At 37.9% G+C, this 19297-nt stretch overlaps 1 protein-coding gene across 7 annotated transcripts in view; it reads left to right on the plus strand.

Moving 5' to 3' along the window:
• The window catches only part of MID1 (midline 1), a 248068-nt gene that overhangs the window by 180501 nt on the left and 48270 nt on the right, over positions 1–19297 (plus strand). For all 7 annotated transcript variants that reach the window (XM_048951145.1, XM_048951186.1, XM_048951170.1 and 4 more), the window contains one exon: positions 14032–14127. In XM_048951145.1, the coding sequence (XP_048807102.1) occupies positions 14032–14127 (96 nt within the window). The remainder of the gene's footprint in view (positions 1–14031; positions 14128–19297) is intronic.

The following is a 19297-nucleotide window of genomic DNA, read 5'->3' on the forward strand; positions in this document are numbered from 1 at the left end:
ATCAGAGGAAAACAAACAAACAAACAAACAACAAAAAGAAAACATTTAGTATCATTGTATCACTGAATGTCTTGGATTGCAAGGGTCCTTATAAACCATCTATGTCCAGCTCCCCCCTGCTGTGAGCAGGGTTGCCACCCACTAAATCAGGTAGCATACATGATAGTCAGCAAAGGCTGAGTATCTGACTTTGAGTTCTAGTTCTGCATTAATCATTTCTGAAGATCATTCCAAAAGCTGAAATCATCCCTTAATAAATTACAATTTTATTCTTTGTCAAAGATCACAAGGTGATGATATCTTTCTAGAATTGTGTACTACCCAGAAGCTGTATTATTTCTTGAAACTTGATATCCATGCAGAATTATAGAATGATTTAGTTTGGAAGAAACCTCTGAAGGTTATCTTGTCCAACTAAACAAACAATGAGGGCAGTTTACAAAGGGACTAAGTATTTGATATATCTTCAAGGATGGGCCCCAGCAGCCTCTCTAAGCAATCTGTGCCAGCATTTGACCACTTCAAGATGACAAGGAATCACTTTGGCCGTGAGGTCATGTGGTCAACTTTTGTCCATCAGGACCCCCAGGGCCTGTTTTACAAGCTTTAGGATGAACAGCTCTTTTATCAAATGCAGTGTTTCTTTAAAGAAAATCTCTATGTTGTGGTGTCAGATGCTGTGCTTTTATGGTGATTCCTTTCATTCATGTTTGATTTCAGTGCTAGTTGTTTGACCCTGCGCCTCAGAAGCATTTTAGATGTAAAATTTCATTTGTACCTAAGCCATCTCTGAAGGTACCTGTGGAGAACTCTGCAAAATGAAACAAACCAGACTTCTATTTAGTTTGAAAAGTATCCAGCAGCTAGAGACATACCGCAGTGCATGTTTCTTAAAGGGAATCTACAGCCTTCAAGATTCTGGACAAACCCAACAGGAATTACCTGTCTTTTCAGACATGCCATTTCAAACTAACATTGAACAGCAGGAAAGCAGTTCTTCATAAAATGTCTCTAGGTGCTAGTTTTAGAAGCATGAATTGAGAATGTTTATTCAGTAAGTTTTCATTTTGACCATGCATAAACAAACTGTGTAGAGAGCTGTGTACCTCTGTTACACTAAACTTAGATAACTTTGAATTATTGCTTTTGTTGTTGTTGGTAGTCATGTATATATTGCAAAATATATAGCAAAAGCTTGATATCAAACTTACATTTACTATCCCGAACAAAAATTTAATATCTTGAGCTCCCAGCTTACTTGTCAATGCAAGCCTGCTTTTCTGGCACACAGTGTCTGCACTGTACTGCATGAATGATGAGGCAGTGGCACAGGCTGCCTAGGAAGGTGGTGAGGTCACCCTCCCTGGATGTGTTCAAGAACCATGCAGACGTGGCACTGAGGGACATGGTTAGTGGGCATGGTGTGATGGGATGGTGGTTGGACTAGATGATCTTAGTGGTCTTTTCCAACCTTACCAATTCTATGATTCTATTATTTCTGTTATGTTAGTTTTGAGAACAAACATATTTTACGGAAGCAAGAAATAACTAAGATATTGAAATGTGAAGAATAATTAAATCCTTATTAATTAACAAATCCTGAATAAAAGTTAGTTCTAAACTGTAAGTATGTGGAATAGGAAGTGCTCTGGCAGAAACAATTGTAAAAAAAAAAATAAAAAATAGCAAGTTAATGGAGCTGTCATTTCAATATTCAATATTCAGTAATATTATCTAGAATATACAATTTCCCAAGTGTAATTCCCATATCCTGCATCAACAGCTACAATAAAGTGAAAGGCGTACTGACATCAACTTGCTTTCCTGTCAGCATGTAACTGTAAAATGTATACGCTAATAGAAATAGTGGAGCAATTGGAGAAATAGATCTGCTCTTGACATCAGTTATGCAAGCAATGTATGGCATAGTCCTCCTGGCACTTCCTTGGCTATTTGCACAATTACTTTCTTGGCCATCTCACAAAATTGCACGTTTGTGCACAGAGCAAGCAGGCGTTTGTGCAGAAAAGACGAATCAAAGCCTCTCTGGCTGAAGAGTGTAATGCCCTGAGGTCTGACAAGTGTTGCTAGGATTTGCTTTCCAAAATCCTGGAGAAAAATGAAAGAGTGGACCAGGACAGCAGGAAATAGGTGTTGTTTCTCCTTTCCCATTCATAGCTCACTTTTGGTTGTTACATGACCCTACAGTATTCACAAAGAGGATTGAAAATGCTCAACACAATTGAAATAAAATTGGGTAAATCATACCAAAGTACAGAGAGTCCAGTATACTACAACAGTATGCTACAGGCTGATCTGTAGCCTGATTTTACTCCAGGATTTGCTAAAACACACCCGTATCTGTGCATACACACAGAGCCAGTAATTAAATTAAGTAAAGCTTTGATTACAGAAACAGCTCTTTAACTAATAAAAGTACTTAGTACCTAATGAAGGAAATTAAAGACTAATTTTCATGGAATGTTTTATAAATTTTTGAATGTATGAAATCAGACTCAGCCTTAAATCAGTGTTGTGAGACTTCGAAATGCTATTGCTAATCATACGTAGAAACACCAGAAGAGACTTTATTCGCCTTCCACGTTTGTACTTTGTACAGAGCAATTTTTTGCACATCACAGGGCATGGAAGAGTGCCCGTGTAAGTGCGTGCTACTTTGTGCATGTTTTATGTAGCCAAAGAGAAAGTGCTTCTTGCAGAGACTGTAGTCCTGACTGTTCATTACTACAAACATGAAGTAATACTGTGTGAATCAAGTCCATGTCTTCTCTCCCAAGAAAACTTTGTCTGAGATAAAAATCTCAATTAGTTCATTAAAGACCCAAAATGAATACTTCCATAGGCTGTAAAATTTTCATATCTTCCCTAAGTATTCTGAAAAGCATACTTACGTCATCAACCTTGGCTCATATTTTTAATGGAAAAAGTTTGTTACCCTTGATAGTAGGGAAAACTTCAAAGGCTGTGATAAATTAAATGAATAATTTGTCCGGAGGAAGTCTGCATAAATTGCGTTATCTGAATGTGTCAAATGAAATGTTAAGATCTCTGCCTCTCTTTCTCCAGGAATAATTGGATTTGCACATCTCTCTAAGTTAGTTGCTAGTCTTTTCAACAAAGTACAAGGGCATGTATTTTTCACTGCCTGAATGCCTGTTGTGATAAATGGCTACAGAAGAGTGTCCAGGACTACATGGGAAGATTCAGGCAGGCTGGCTCTCCATTTTGCAACTGTTAGCCCACCTGATGTGAAGATGATGAACAAGCCATATAAGACCTGCTCAGTTCTGCATCCCTAATTTAGATATGCTGGACTGGGTAAGATGAAAGTATCTAAGATTCTTTGTAGATTGTTCAAAGGTGAGTTAAAAGGCTTCATTAGTCACATGCAATTTCCTCTGGAGGAACAAATCGTTTCAGAACTTGGCATTTTGAAGGAAGAAGAGACAACAGAAAAATGACTCTTTAAAATCATCATGATTTTTCTTAACTTTCTAAGGCTTCAAAGTTGGGTTACAAATATAGCTTGTTCTTCTAGAAGAGGGGCTGTGCAATTAGATGTTTTATTCTCTGTTATTCATAAATATTCGTTCATAATTGAGCATTTACGGATTTCTACGATTTATAGGAAATGTATAGCTTTAGATTTCTATGCATTAAATGCTCTTGTTTCTGATGCCAAATTTGTGTTAGTAAATTTGAATATTTAATGTTCTAACCAAGGCCAAAGACAAAGCATGTTCTCCTTTATTAGTAAAGTGTTCAAAATCTCTAGCTATTAGCACATGTGGATATATTATAAATTTGTGTAATTACTTCATGAAGGGAACATGTAGCTCTTTCCTGAGGGTTCTAGTTTTCAGTTGATAATCTGAGATGTGAAGAAAACAAAGGAAAATTGCAACTTAGAAGCTGCAGAGTAAAATAACATGTTGTAAATGGGAACAGTGATAGAAGAGTCGGTGTTTACACAGTACAAGTGTGAATTGATACAGGTGCTCACATTTTGGCTTCTATTCATACTCTTTTACTAAAAGCATCCTTTGATTTCATATGATGTGACCTAGCTTCTTGACAAACTACAGCAGAATTTTTATTTTTAGTGCTATGTTTTAGATGTCTTAAGTGACCAGAGGTGTGTGATATTACTAGGAAAGTATTGTCACAGTCCACTGACTCTTACTGAGAGAAAGTTTTACACTGTATACACTTTTGAGCTGTATGTAAACTGAAGAAAAAAAGTAGAAAATAATATTTGGAGTGTAATGACACAACCTCAAGTATTGACAAAGTAGAACTGGCTTCAGTTATGTTATTGGTTTGGCATACAGTAAGTGATGTATTATCCTAAGAATGTACTAAAAATAAACTATGAAAGTTTATGGTCCACAATCTTGCAATCGTATCTTCTTGAGCTAAAATACACTGCTTTGAAGTGTTCTCTTGCAATTGTTCCTGCTAGAATAAGCAATTCACTTGTTCATACTAATTGATTAGTTCATATTAGTCAAATGAAACACATCTGTTACTATCTGCAGTGTTGAATAAGAGAATTGTGCAAATCTGCATGTCTTCATAAGACATTTGCTTTTGGCTAGCCTTTTTTTTAATCATTAAACATATTTTGCCAGGGGCTGTTCAATAAAAGTCTGTATTTGAGTTATTGACCCCTCAAATTATAGTTGCATTAACGTTGAATTGGTTATTGCATTTTAATTTGAGTGAATGTATAGTCCAGTAAAGAGTGAAAAATAATATCTTAGGATGGGAAGGAGAAATTACAAGGACTGCTCCAAAAGTAATACCTCCTGTTTTGTTATGTTGGCCCATGGAGTCAGAGGCAGATGTTGGTCATATGGCAGTAGAGTTTGAACCTTCCCACCAGTATCCCATTACGTGTTTTTGCAGTGTGACAGATGGCAGCAGAGGGACAAAATGACCGAATGGTGTCTGACATGGGAGTGCGTATGAATCAAAGGTGTGGAATTGTATTCCTCCATGAGGAAAAAATGGCACCTGTTGACACCTGGTGAATGTTTCTGGAACCAGACAGTGGATGTGAGCATGGTGAGGTGGTGGGTGGTGCATTTCAGCAGTGGTGACAGTCACAGTGGGTGTCTCCACTGGTGCAGATTGTTACAAGCATGGCATGCAGGCGCTTGTTCATTGCTGGTAAAAATGTATAGCTAATAGTGATGATTAATTTGAAAAATGGTGTTTTGTAGCTGACAGTTTGCTCTCTCAAATAGTGTTATTGTGCTTTTTGTATCTGATGTGGTTTCCATGGAAATAAACAAGAGGCGTTACTTTCGGATTGACCTACATAGTATAGAATTTTAGTATACTAAGTAAGAAATTGAACAAATGAGAAAACACAAAGAGACTTACACCTTTGTTTAGATCCAGCTCTAACTGTGGGTTGTGACATGAAAAGCATGTGTCAGAATGAGCGTTAAACTGGAAGGATGCCAACACTTGTTGCAAATAACATATTGCAGCTGGGGCGTACTCCATGGAAGGTAAAGACTAAACCACCAATGATCTCAGTTCCACAAAACTAGAGTGCAACTGAGTGGAAGAATTAGCCCATGGTATAATCATTGGCAAAATCCTGGATCATTTTTAAGCAGAAAAAGTACTGTAAAACATAATGGTGTATGGTGCTTTGCTTAGTATGATTCCCCTAAGTCACTCTCAGTCAGAAGGAGAGGTCCTTCTGGTTGACTAATTGGTTGATAGTTGCCTAATTTATCGTGCTGTTGGACAGTGGATTCAATTTTGATTCTTCAAAAGAGGTGCTGTACTTTGGCTTCACTTAGGCTTAACAGTGGTGCCAATATGGCACCTAAAGAGAAGCCGGAACAACAGCTGGGAATATGTTTTGTGCGCACATATACTGGTTTCTTTACTAAAGGCACTGCACAGATAGTCGCATTTCTTGAATAAATGCCTTCTGGTAATCTATTCAGAATGCTTCACTAGTAGCAGACAAAGCTAGGGTGTGCCTACAGGCATCTCATCCTTTCCAACCATGCCAAGAGGCAGAGTTCCAGCCTTAATCATGGAGAAGCATAAAAGCAAGTGGCTTCAGCTCCCTCAAATGGCAGTTTTGTCAGAGACCAGCAGAAAAAGCTAAACAGGGTTTAGGACAACTCCATGGGTCTCCTACCTAACGCAAACCAAATCACCATGTTAACCTTGTCTATTACTTGCCTATCTGTCTTTTCTAACCTGCTAGTTTGATGTAATTCTGTATTGCTTTTTATACATGCTTGGCTAGATAAGGTGGAATTTTTCAACTACAAAATGCAGTAATATTTATTGACTGATTAAAAACAGGCTTCTTTTTTTTTTTTTTTCCATAATGTAACCTCTCAAATAAAATACAAGCTTTCAAAAACTGTTGAGGCAGACATCTGTAGAAGCTGGGACTTTAATAAAACTGCATAAATTGTGGTTCCTCAGATGAGTTTTTACTTTCTCTTCCTATAAATGTCTCTCATTAATTATGTGCAAAACTCAGAGCTTCGTTTTTTGTGATGACTACTTCCCATATCTTGCTAGCTCAAGATTAGATTAGACATCTCATGAGCAGGAACTTGGTTTCAAGTTTATCCCATGTTTTAGGAGTCTGGAAGCAGATGCAGTCTGGATGCTGCAGGAAAGTTGTACAATGGTTCAATTCCCCTTAACCCCTTTTACCGTACAAGATCAGCAAATAGGGAAAAAAGTGAGCTAAAGAACCACTCAGCCCTCCTCAGTAAGTCTTTAATGACATTCTTTAAATTCAGCTTGCCTGGTATTTGCTGTGCTCTTTTAACGTTTCAACTTCCAGTTTGAATACTACATTCAAGAAAAAATATCTGTATAGTTGGGCCTCAAATCTATCTACAGTTTTGCACACCTTGAATAGCTCACATATCAGCCCAACACTGATGTAGTTTTAAAATTCATTCAAATGTTTATATTTCTTTTCCTGATTATTATTATAGTTCTTTGATTACTGATTCATTAGACAGAGGGCTGAACTAACCTCCCAAGATCCCAGCCAAGCCAGTGTTTGTATATCTCAGAATATTTTGATTGAAATGGGAATCTATTAAAAAAATGTTACTTGTCCTAATGTCAGTTTTGTCACTGTATAACTTGGGACAAAATAAGTTTGAATGCCCCGAGAAAACAACTCTTCCCCTCCCCTTCCCATTTTATTTTTTTATATGTCAAATTCACATATCTAATCAGTGTCAGTTCTCTTGGCCTGTGCCCCTTATAATCATGCTTCTTATTGCATTTAAAACAGTTCTCAAGCATATATATTGTTTCTTTCCAAAACCTACTTCATCACATCAAAGAAAAATTTTTGCTATAGTGTGCTATATATGGTTCTCATCCTGTCATTTTCTCCACAGACCACAGCTGTGAAATTTCTGTTATGCTCTGTGGAACAGAAGAGCAGTGAAGACTAAGGAGCGTTGTAGCATAGCAACTCATGAAGCAAATTAGTGTGGCACCTCTAGTTGAAACCAAGGCCAGAACTGTGGCTGCAAATGGCAGGCATCCATGGTATACTGAGGGCATGGCTTTGCAGAGAAGTGAGAGAACAAGTGGAGGTTTTCCCTGGAGTGTTATCTTCTTGGTTATTAAGAATTTGATGTGCTCAAGAATCTGAAATACTTGGATTTCATTTACTTTCCCAAAGTCCCATTTTAAATAAGAGTTAATAAAGTAATAAGCAGCATTCCTGTGGTATATGGAAACAGACCTAATTTAGTTAACATTATTTAAGCCATAGTGGCTTCAACTGAAGCTCTTTTTATTGCACTTTTAATAAAAATAGTCCTGGACAATTAATTAACAGTGCAGTATCTCAGGGGTCTTTCCTTGTGATATACAGTAATCACTTGAGGTAAAAAGCATAGTCCCCAGGAGTGTATCAACATCATAGCTGCTATTTCTTTTCACTTGGAAATGTAGAGTACAGTTGTCAAACTCTGCACATTTGAGACTTGAGGTCAATCATTGCTATTAACTGCAAATGTTACCGTTCCCTAGCTGAAGAAATACAGAGTCAAGCATGTATATCCTATGGAAGAGCAGTCATCTGTTTCAGGACAAGTACAGAGAATGAAAATTAGCTTAAGTTTTTCCACGTGTGCCTGGCATGTCCATTTAAATAAAAAACACCAAAGGAAACATTAAACTCTCATATCCCCAAAACCTGGTTCAAAATCGTTCTTAATATTCTGGCAGTTCTTCTGGAATTGATTGGCAACTTTTTTAATAGATTAGACGCAAGTCCTGGAGGCAGCAGGGCTGGTTCATAGGGTATGTCACCACAGCAAGGTGGAAACGTAACTGGAGCACATGCAAGGATAACTTTATTAACTTAGGAGAAAAACAGTTACAGTGAAAATGTGGTTACATGGACTTTGTTAGTAATGGGGTATGTATTTACAATCTATAGAGAGTCTGCGTATCCTAAAGACTGATCTGCCATATCAACACTGCTCTGGTTCCCCTGCTAATTTGACTAAAATGGGATTTGATTCCACTTCTGTTTTGTGGTGCTTTATTCTAATCTCTCTCTTTTACTGCTGTGTAACTGTGTGGCTTTTGGTCACACCAACCAAGTATGAAAATATGTGATCTCTGTTTCAGTTTGGTCATTTGTAAAGGAATGGTAGGAAGGTGGCTGTGGTTCTTGCAAAACCTATACCTAGTTTCCACTATAGGGAGCTCTGGTAAGTTCAGAAGACATCTGAAGTTGTTTTTTTCTTTAAACTAGGAGTTAACCTCAAAACAATCATAAAACTACAAAATCACAGAATGGCTTAGATTGGAAGGAATCTTAAAGACCATCCAGTTCCAGCTGCCACCCACTAGATCAGGCTGCTCAGGTCCCCATCCAACATACCTTACTCAAGTCAGAAGCTGCAAACTGTCGCCAAAGTTTTTTATCAAAAGGCTTTGATCATGACATTTTTGATGTAAATAATGAACAGCACTGTTGTTGCAAAGGACCGTTCCAGTACTTGAGTCATAGCATGTGCTGCAGTCTCAGAGGAACAATTCTAAAAGCACTCCATGAGCAAAAGAAATTCATAAAGGTAAAGAAATCTCTTAAGTGGAGAATGTTAATGAGTACTTATACTTAGTAATAGCAGGAAAATCTCATTGTAGCTGATAGCTTTAGCTTTCTGTTGTGACCCTTTGAACAGACATTTTCTGTGGAGCAGAAAAACGTCACTGAGAAGTTCTCGGGGATGTTGTTGCTCTCTCTGCTGTCACATAAGGCAGGAGTACACAACTCAGCATTTTTATTCTTTAGAGACTTACATTAATTTATTTTGACAGTATTTTCAACCCATGTAGTAGCTTAGGACTAGCTGTTTGTGCTACCTTCCTATTTTAGACAAGCAGTGCTTTGCGTGAGACTGTTAATTTGGCAAAGGGCATGGGTTCACATTTGGTTTTCATAGACTGATAGATTTAAAGGCCAGAAGAGACCATTATGATCATCTAGTCTGACCTCTCACTTCAATCAGGGCATGAACCTCACGCAATCATTACTGCAAAAAGACCAATACTTCAGTGTGGGCTAGACAGCAGCTTAAGGAAGACATCCAGTCATGACTTGCCTTTCTTTATTTTTTTGCATGAATTTTTCTAACTTCAGATTCCATTCCCTGGATCATATCATTTTGTAGGCATGCAGCATCAAAATGAAACATCATCCTCAAATGTCCTTTTCAGTTACATCTGTGAATCTGTCTACTTGGATTTATCCCCAGATTATAGGATGTTGTTGTACAATTGTCACACCATGCTAAATGGACAGTAAGCATTTTCTTCACTTTGTGCTGGGTATTGTAAAAAACAGCTGCAAAGCACACATGGAATTTCAAGATCTTGAGCTAGCTCTGCATTAATAAGTCAGGAAGCATTCAGCCTGGCTTGTTTTTTTTTTTCAAGCAGCTTGCATCCACTGAGTTAATGTGCTGGAAGTCTGTTTGCAGAGTAAATGTATAACTCTTGAGCTTATTCAAAAACATCCCTCAAATTTCCAAGATTGGTTTTAGCAAACAAAATTGGCAAGTGACAAAAGAGATAAGGACACACAGGTAGAATTTTTTCAAAAATTATGATCTAGCCAGGAAATTTCCAAAAACATAGTTGTAACTTGGTTAACTTTTGAGAATGGCCATAGAAGATTAGTTGGGAGGAAGAAAGATAGTTTCAATGAGCTTATTCTGGATCTCATTTTCACATTAGCTCATGATAGTGTAGGAATATACTTTCTTAACAATGCTGCGTGGTAGTTAGGGTAGTGTTATGATCTGTACATGCATGGAATAGGGAGAAGAACTAGAGGAAGAAAAATCCAAGTGAATTTACTGTTATAGTGGACTGAATTTTAGCAACTTTCAAGACAGTCCAGTTTTAACTTCTGCTATTTTGTACTTGCCCTAGTGAAACTGAAAAGACTGACATTAATTTCAGAAATCAGCTACCAGGTTATTATTATTTAGTAAAGCATTAGTATAAACTGATGTTCTTCAACAAAAGTTCAACAAAATTCTGATAATTATTTACCTCTAAAGACCCCAAGCTCTTGCTTACCAAACTACAATGAAACAAAGTCCAAAACTTTCCAGTTTGAGAATGACACTGTTTAAGATCTCAGGAGCATTGTAAGTTATATTTGTGTATAATAGTTCTCTTCTAATTTTACAATTAATAAATGTGAAGGACATCAGGAGACTCATCTGCAGCCATAATAATATATTGCCTCATGTTTATATTCACTGAGCAGATAATGGAATCATAGAATCATAGAATCACTCAGGTTGGAAAAGACCTTAAAGATTATCTAGTCCAACCACAAAATCTAGAATGTTTATGTAACAGACTTAAAATAAAATCTGTAGGTAAATAAATTTCTGTTTCAGTGAAAAATGCTTACTTTTCATGTACTAATGGCCTTTGTATAAGAAACTTTCAAGCTTTTATAAATCACGATAGTATTCCCTAACAGTTTTGAGAACAGTTTTTTATTGTAGTATATATTTGCCCCAACATTTAGCATTTATTATGTCCAGCAATACATTTGAAATTAAATGCTGCCAGGAATATACAGTTTTCACCTTAATTCTTTTGTATCAGGTACTCAATAAGTATATAGGCAATAAGAGAACACATAATTATGATTTCAAGAGTACTTGCACCTTTGGATCCCTTTAACAAACTGTTCTAAAGACAAAGGTTATCTGATGCTGTAATTGTATATGGTTTTTAGACTTTGCATATGAGTCTCAGCTCTGTAGAGGGCCATCTAACAGCATGGCAAAATGACTTTGCAATTAAATGATCATTCACATTACAGCTTATGGAAATATGTAAGATACGATTCAAACTGTTCTGTAAAGAATTGCTGTTCTTGTTACACTTTGTTTTAATGAGCTATAAAATAAATGCAGTGTAGAAAGCATTTTTTACAGCCAGAGCTTGTGATACGTGATAGACAAGGTTGTGCTGGGAAGAAAATGCCAAAGTTAAAAACACTAATCATGGCTCTGATGACTTACATACATAAAGGCATCTAAATCCTGTACTCTTTTTAATGGGACAGTGCTCCTCCAGTGTTTACAGCATCAGCCCTGGTAAATGCCAAAGTGTGTATGGTTCAGCAGTGAAATACTGCCAGCTTCATTCAGTTGTAGCTAAATACAAGGAGTCAAAAGACTGCGTGGCTGCATAGAGGGAGAGCAAAGAAAAGAGTGTTTTGAAACAGTGTGAAATAGTCGGGAACAGTGCCAGAAAACAAGCACACTCATTTGAAATATGTGCACAGAGACACTGGGGATATAGGAGGATCATAGAATAGAATCAAAGAATGGTTTGAGTTTGAAGCGCCCTTTAAGATCACCTAGTTCCAACCCCTGCTATAGGCAGGGACACCTCACACTAGACTACGTTGCTCACAGGCCCATCTGGCCTTGAATGCTTCCAGGGAGGAGGCATCCACAACTTCTCTGGGCAACCTGTTCCAGTTCTCACCACCCTGACAGTACAGAATTTCTTCCTAATATCTAGCCTAAATCTTCCTATTTAACATACCCTCTTCCTATTTAATGCAATTTCCTCTTGTCCTATCATTGCATGCCCTTATAAAGTCCCCCCCCCCACCTCAGGGTCTCACAAGAGCAGAGTAGAGGGGCAGAATCACCTCCCTTGACCTGCTGGTTACACTTCTCTTGATGCAACCTAGGATACAGTTGGCCTTCTGGGCTGCAAGCACACTTTGCCAGATGATCTTGAGTCTTTCATCAGCTGACACCCAAAAATCCTTCTCAGGGCTGCTCTCAAGTCATTCTCTGCACAGAATGTATTTGTGCTTAGGATTGCCCCAACCCAGGAGCAGGACTTTGCACTTGGACTTGTTGAACTCCATGAGGTTGGCGTGGGCCCTCCTCTCAAGCCTGTCCAGGTCCCTGTGTATAGCATCCCTTCCCTCTAGCACGTCAACTGCACCACTCAGCTTGGTGTCATCAAGACGGAAGGATGAGAATATGGTAGTGGCAGCTGAAGGGCCTTCAGTGACCAAAAAGATATACTGGGGAGAAAAGTAGTAGTGTGGAGAAGGGAAGCCCATTAACAAAAAGATGAGCAGGGGTGAAATTAATTAGAGCTCTGCAGAGACACTGTGGCCCTTATGGGAAGGGCTCGGTTCTGATACTCTTGTTTAGCACTGTCTAGATTGCTTTAGTGGGGACTTCTTGGAGGACATCGTACAATTAGAAGGCAAAGGCTATAAGGGACTGTATGGTTGTAAAGGATTCACATTTAAATAGGAAAAATAGAAAAACAGCTATGAGGAAAAGCTTCACGCATCAGCTATCCTCAGTGTTTTCAATATGAAATGCATGCATATGAAGTTACTAAAACATATGAGTGTTCACAGCCAGGACTGTTTTTTTTTTCATTATTTTTTTTTCCCAGTCTGTTAACTGAAGTTATATTTACAGGATTTTCTGTCTGTCTGGAAACTTTGCATTTTACACTTCCAGAAGATGGACTTATATGTAAACCAACAGCTATCACAGGATGTACGTTGAAAAGCAAATAGCCAGTAGTTGCTGGTCCCACAGGACACTGCATGGTCCTGGTCCCAGAGCAGCCAGATCAGGAAGTAGATCACAGCCACCATGACCACTCGAGCTTGGATTTCCTTCCTGTGGTACAGCAGGGAGGGAGGAGGCTACACCATTTGTTTCAGGATCTCAATCTGACATGCAGTTGCACAGCAGCCAGGATGTAGCCTGAGAGGTAGAAAGCTCCAAGCTCACAAATTGTGAGATGCTTATTTGTGGCTGTAATCAGCAGATAAACACAGGCACAAGCCACATATCGTCTCTAAAGAATAATTAGTGAAGGCACAATCAGTGTGTAGATACTTCCTTCTTGTACCTGGCCATGGTGGCTTTCTTTAGATTTATTTATTCAAAAATCAGACTCCAGGGAAGTAGAGAATTAAATCATTTAGATTAACCCCCTCCCTCAGCACTGTGAATTCCAAGGAGCAAGTGCTGATGCACTGCTGGGCCCTTACAAGTTCAGTCCCAAAGGAGGACATGCTAGAAGGCCTCATTTAGCAGCAGGTTTTTAAATTTAGCTGTTAGACTGAGAGCAGGGAACAAAATAAATGGTCTCAGACAAAGTTTCATTTTTTTAATTGGCAAAGTATTTTCACCTTCCTGCTTTTCTCCTTAATCCTCTGCTTCTGTCCCTGACTAAATCTTAACCTCGTTTTCAGTAGGTCCTCAGAAACTATTTTTTTATGAACTGACACTTGAACTTTCTGCTTTTTTGCCTTTTTCTGCCAAAATCAATGTCACGTTTATACCTTTGTAATTGCATAATTCAGATTATGAAAATATACCCCTTTTCAACTGTTTCCCTTAGCATTAAATTCTTCAAAATACTAATTTGTTTTTTCTTTCTTACATACAGCAAAATTTGGAGAGTAACCTCACCAACCTTATTAAGAGGAATACTGAACTGGAAACTCTTCTGGCAAAACTCATTCAGACCTGTCAACATGTAGAAGTGAGTACTGACCTGAATTTGAAAAACTTGTAAACTGAATTACATTCACTTTGAGCTTTCAGAAAAGTTTTAAACAAAAAGTGCAAAACTAAATTAAGGTCATGATAAACAGAACTTTTTCACTGTTAAATGGTATTCCCATTATAGCTAATCCTCTTTACATTCATTCTTGTTCCCTTTAAATTACGATTTTATGTTTGCTTGACCATCAACACTGCTAAACTTGGGTACACCACTCAATATCTGTAGAATGCTTATCTGCTTGGCTCCTTTGCAAGGCAGAATAATATGTACTGATGGAAAACTAAGGCAAAGAAATAGTAAGGCCCAGACCCACAATGCATTCTGTCTGCCACTGATTACTTTTAAAATCAGAATTAAGTATCTAAATACAGATGTGGCCTTCAAAAGTCATGTAAGAAATATATTTTTCTTCCAAAGAATAAAGATGCCTACAAGTCTTTGAGTTGCCTGAGGATAGCACAGTAAGGAAGGACCTGGATTCAAATTACCTCCAAATCTAGAGGATACTTGAGATGGCCCTGTGGGGACTGCTGCTCTATATGCAAATTAAAATTATCACAGACTAATTTAACAATGCGAGCTTGCATAGGAAGAAAAGAGAGTCCAAAACAGACTCTGTTTTAGCAGTTCTCTTTTTACATTTTCCAACTCTATGAGACCTTCTCAGCTTCTTAAAGTACATTCCGGTCAGTGAGCCACCATGAACAAATAGCTTCCATGTTATAAAAACTTGAGAAGACAGCATGAAATACTGTCATTATGCTTTCTGTCATTAAAATTATACAAATATACCCATAGCATCAAAGTGGTCACCAATGCTTTCCTTGTTGTCAGTCTCAGCTATGAGTCCCAAGCGGCACACACTACCTATAAAATATATTTTCCCCCCTCCTCCAGGAAGATTGTTGATGAAGAATATTAGGAGACCAGGAAAGGGTCAACCTCATGAGGTCCACTTATATCTTGACAGATATGAAATTCATTGAGATACACTGTGCTAATGATTTGCTGTGCTGTCAGTTTCCATAAGTGCTAAACTCGATTTTAAATGACATGGAGCAGAAATCAGAGAACACAAAATGGAGAATCACAACATAAATAGTGGTGGTTTACACCTCAATCACAGAGCAAAGGTATTTTCAATTGAGCAGCTAATTGCTAGCCAAATTAGCATAGCAAACCTATTTTTTCAGTGAAGAATCTTGGGGTTTTGTTTGCATTACAATACTGTCTGTTGACAGGCTTCAACACAGGAACATTTCATTCCTGCCTGCGTTATGATTACTACAGCAACCTTATTTATTCAGAGAAGAGTATGCAGCATATGCCTAGCTGCATATAATAATAATAGTAATGTTGAGTATGGCTGTCTATGCATGCAAAAGGAAGCCAGGTTCTTTGTCAGCATTACCTGGAGAATAGTCCTCAGGAATTTGGGTGAGGAAGGTAGTCTCAACCCAGAGCTTTGAGACAGGAGTATGGTGGGCAGAAAGTTAATTCTGACATACATTGCCTTAACACAGCCACCTGCCAGATCTCTGTAGGACTTCTTTTTCAGGTCAAAATTCAGTTACCTAACTAGGCCCAAGAGCAATTGTTGCTTGTGAGTAGATTCAAAGTCGTGTCTTAAAGGATGCATACTTAAAGACAGTGGCAATGGCAGATGTTGGAGCAATAAAAACAAACAACAACAATAAGCAAACTAAAAAAACACAAGACTGATATTCCAAAGAGATCACTGCATCCATTTTTCTACCAGATGGTTGGCCTATCACCCCTGTAGAGCCACTCAGTAGAGTGGGGCTCTACAAAACCATGAAAGTTATCACAAGATTAGACTTGAGGTAGTGGATTTGAGCTCTTTATAATACACAGCAATAACATCCTACAGAATAAATGTGGCATCGGATGGGATGACTGTTGCAGATAATGAGACAGAGATGAGACACATTTTCTTCCAATATAAGTATAAAACTCAGAGCAAAAAGTATGAAGCAGATGAGCCCAGGACAGCATAAAGCCTCCTCTACATTAATGGCATATATCCAAGATGTGCTAGATACAGAAAATTTAAATTGTTCCTCCTCCTCTGCACTGTATTTCCAGCTGTAAGATTTGCTATTACAAAAAAATCCAACTTGTTCAACTTGTAACAGATGTGCTACTGCCCCTTGAGTCCTGTTTTAGAAAATTTCTCTGTAGATGTAAAGAAATAGCAGCAAAGATGTTAATAAATTCCTACCACGTCTTATTCTTCAAATTAGTCTAATTAGCATTTAAATTAGCTGAATATTAAGAAATGAGCTTCAGTCAAAACCCTGGACCTAAGCATCACTGGAAATCAGGCAAGTGGGGATGTAGAAGTAAACTCTGAGGCTATCTGTTTTTTCCAGAACTATGTGAAAACTTCAGATATGATGCGTATATCTCAAACACTCGAGATGCTGAGGCTTACCTAGAATTTAAAATTCAGTGTGCTCTTCTTCTTTGTGCTTCTTCTATACCAAAAATCACCAAACAAAAATAGAGAATGAAACAAACAATATGCTGTTGTAATGTTAATATTAAAAATATAAAATCAGAAAATATTTAGAAAAGCCTAAGTTTCCAATGATTATATTAGTATTGCCATATGAACTCATTAACTGGTTGAAACTGAGCAGGCAGTTAGTTTTATAGGGGAGGTCTCACAGTGTTCTTCTTTTTTGATACAATATATTACAGATAATGACGTAAAATATAGTTAATGCCATTTTCAGGCATTTAAAAATATAGGTAGTGCACTGTAAAATCTGCTAGATTAACATTACCTAATTTAAAATTATTTTAGTGCTGGTTTATATTTTCAGAGTTTAAAACCCAGCAAGAGAAGCCTGGGGAGTTTTATGCCAAATAACATGAACTTTGAAAAACAAAGAAGAGCAGGAGGTTAAAGTTACTCAATTTTTATTAAGGGGTACATCAAAAACAATTGTTCTAATTAACATGTGTTTGTTGAAACTAGAAACAAACACTAACTTTTTAAAAAGTTTGTAAAAAAATATGGTCTCAGGAAACAAACAAAAAAGCCCCAACGCTGTCACGAGAAAGGAAAAATGAATGTCATTTTTGGCTTTTGATATGGACCAGGAGCTGATGTTTCTTGAAATGAACAACAAACAGAGCATGTGTCTTTTGCAGAAATGCATCCTCAGCAGCCAAACCAAATGTTGTTACAGTGCCACTGTTTCTCATCAGAGTGTGCTGTTAAAGGCTTCCCAGCAACAGACTTATGGCAGATTCATTATTTACCATACATCCTTCTCATCAGACGATTATAACTTCATCTATAGCAAAAACTAAATCCTGTCACTCCCTGTCCTAAAACTAAAGCTTGTTCCCTTCAGAAAGAGAGCCATTTTCACTTCTCTCTCAAACTAGCAGGCAGGAACTGGTCAACAATGTGCACTCTCTGGAAACTGGATGATTTCCAGCAGCAAGGGAGGGGGCTCGGGAGCTGCCTTTCGTCACAGCAATGGGGACGTAAATCTTAACTATTTTTAGATGGACTTCATCAATTTGTGACAAGATTTATCCTGATGTGGGATCTAATCTTGAGAGACTGGAGGAGTCCACTTCCAGGCTTGGGTTCCTGTGAGTGGTTTTGGGCCTATCAGCAGGAAAAGTTGAGTGAATAAATCAAGCCAGACTTGTCTTTACTGCTTTAAGCGAAGCTGAGATATTATTAAGTGTTTTATAAAATCTGGATGACTGAGTTTGTGCCCAATATGAAAGTATGGTCTGTGCTAACGCTTAGTTTATGGTAACACTTAATTAAAAAAATCCCATTTTCTCAGTGGGAGCCACACCCTGAGAACTGCACACTTCAGACACTTAAAATCTTTTTTATCCCCAGTCTTTCTTTTTATTTAGAAGCACATAGGCACATTGATTTTACCCTCTATACTGACATGTTCCATTCCTGACATGTTTTCTTTTACCCTTGCTTTTGCACTCTCCGTTCCTCTGAAATTCCATTTGTCCTTTCTTGATTTTTCCTGATTTTTCCCAAGCTATTCATCAGGAAAGTTTTGTTTCCTTCCTTGGAGATAATGGCAGGTCTACATCCTCACACTTGGCCAGGCTGCTTTCTGCATCTTTCCACAGCGTGTGAGGGAGTGCAGAGCCCCAGAGTCCCAGTACTCCTCCTCTGTGAGGATCACCAGGCTTGGTTGTAACAAATGATAGGTTGATTCATATGATAAAATGCAGTTTTCTGTGCAAACTGAGAAGATTGAATAGAAATGGCTTCTAAACTTCAATATAACTATTTCATAGAATCATAGAATGATAGAATCATTTGAGTTGGAAGGGATTTGGAAGGGCCAACTTGCAATGAACAGAGACATCTATAGCTAGATCAGAGTGCTCAGAGCCTATTTGTAGTTCTAGTTTCCAGTTTTTATGCGTCTTGTAATATTTGTAGAAAACCTGTAAATAAAGCATTAAAACCAGACCTGGTAGATTATTACCTATAAATTCCATGGGCATTCACCCAGTGAGGGAGCCCTCTAGCATGTGGTTCAATCAGCATGTGTCTCTAAAGAGTCCATAAAAACAGCTGTGTGTCAGGAAAGCAGCTTTGTTTTGCAGTTATGGGGAAGATGGCTGGGGAAAAGAAGTTAAATGGCATACATTAACAGCCCATGTATAAGCCCTCTGCAGCAGCTGGGGTCCCACTGCTGCAGAATTTTGCTGGTAACTGAAATTTCTTGTAAGAACCTTGGACAAATCTTCTAAAACCACCATTGTAAAATTGGAACTGCGAGTTTGCAAGGCACTTCGCTGTTAGGAAAACATGAGTTTGCTGCAGGTGTTTTAGATCATGACAATAATTGACATTAGGCACAAATTTGAGTGTGAGACTCTTCTGCCAGTTATTTTTTTTCTTAACACTTTCAGTATTGTTTCTGGACATTTTTCTCATCTCTTCTAGGAAGTATATGATCAAGCATCTATTATTTAGTCAATACCATGAAGCTGCTCTCATTTGTTATGCAGAAACATAATCTGAATTCAGCTGGAGGAAAAATTGGAACAATTATCCAAGGGAGAGGGGAAAGGAAATAGGTTTTGCTTGTAGGCAGTTTTATAACATCTGTACCTC

Source organism: Lagopus muta, chromosome 1, assembly GCF_023343835.1.
Source record: "Lagopus muta isolate bLagMut1 chromosome 1, bLagMut1 primary, whole genome shotgun sequence".
Lineage (NCBI taxonomy): Eukaryota > Metazoa > Chordata > Aves > Galliformes > Phasianidae > Lagopus > Lagopus muta.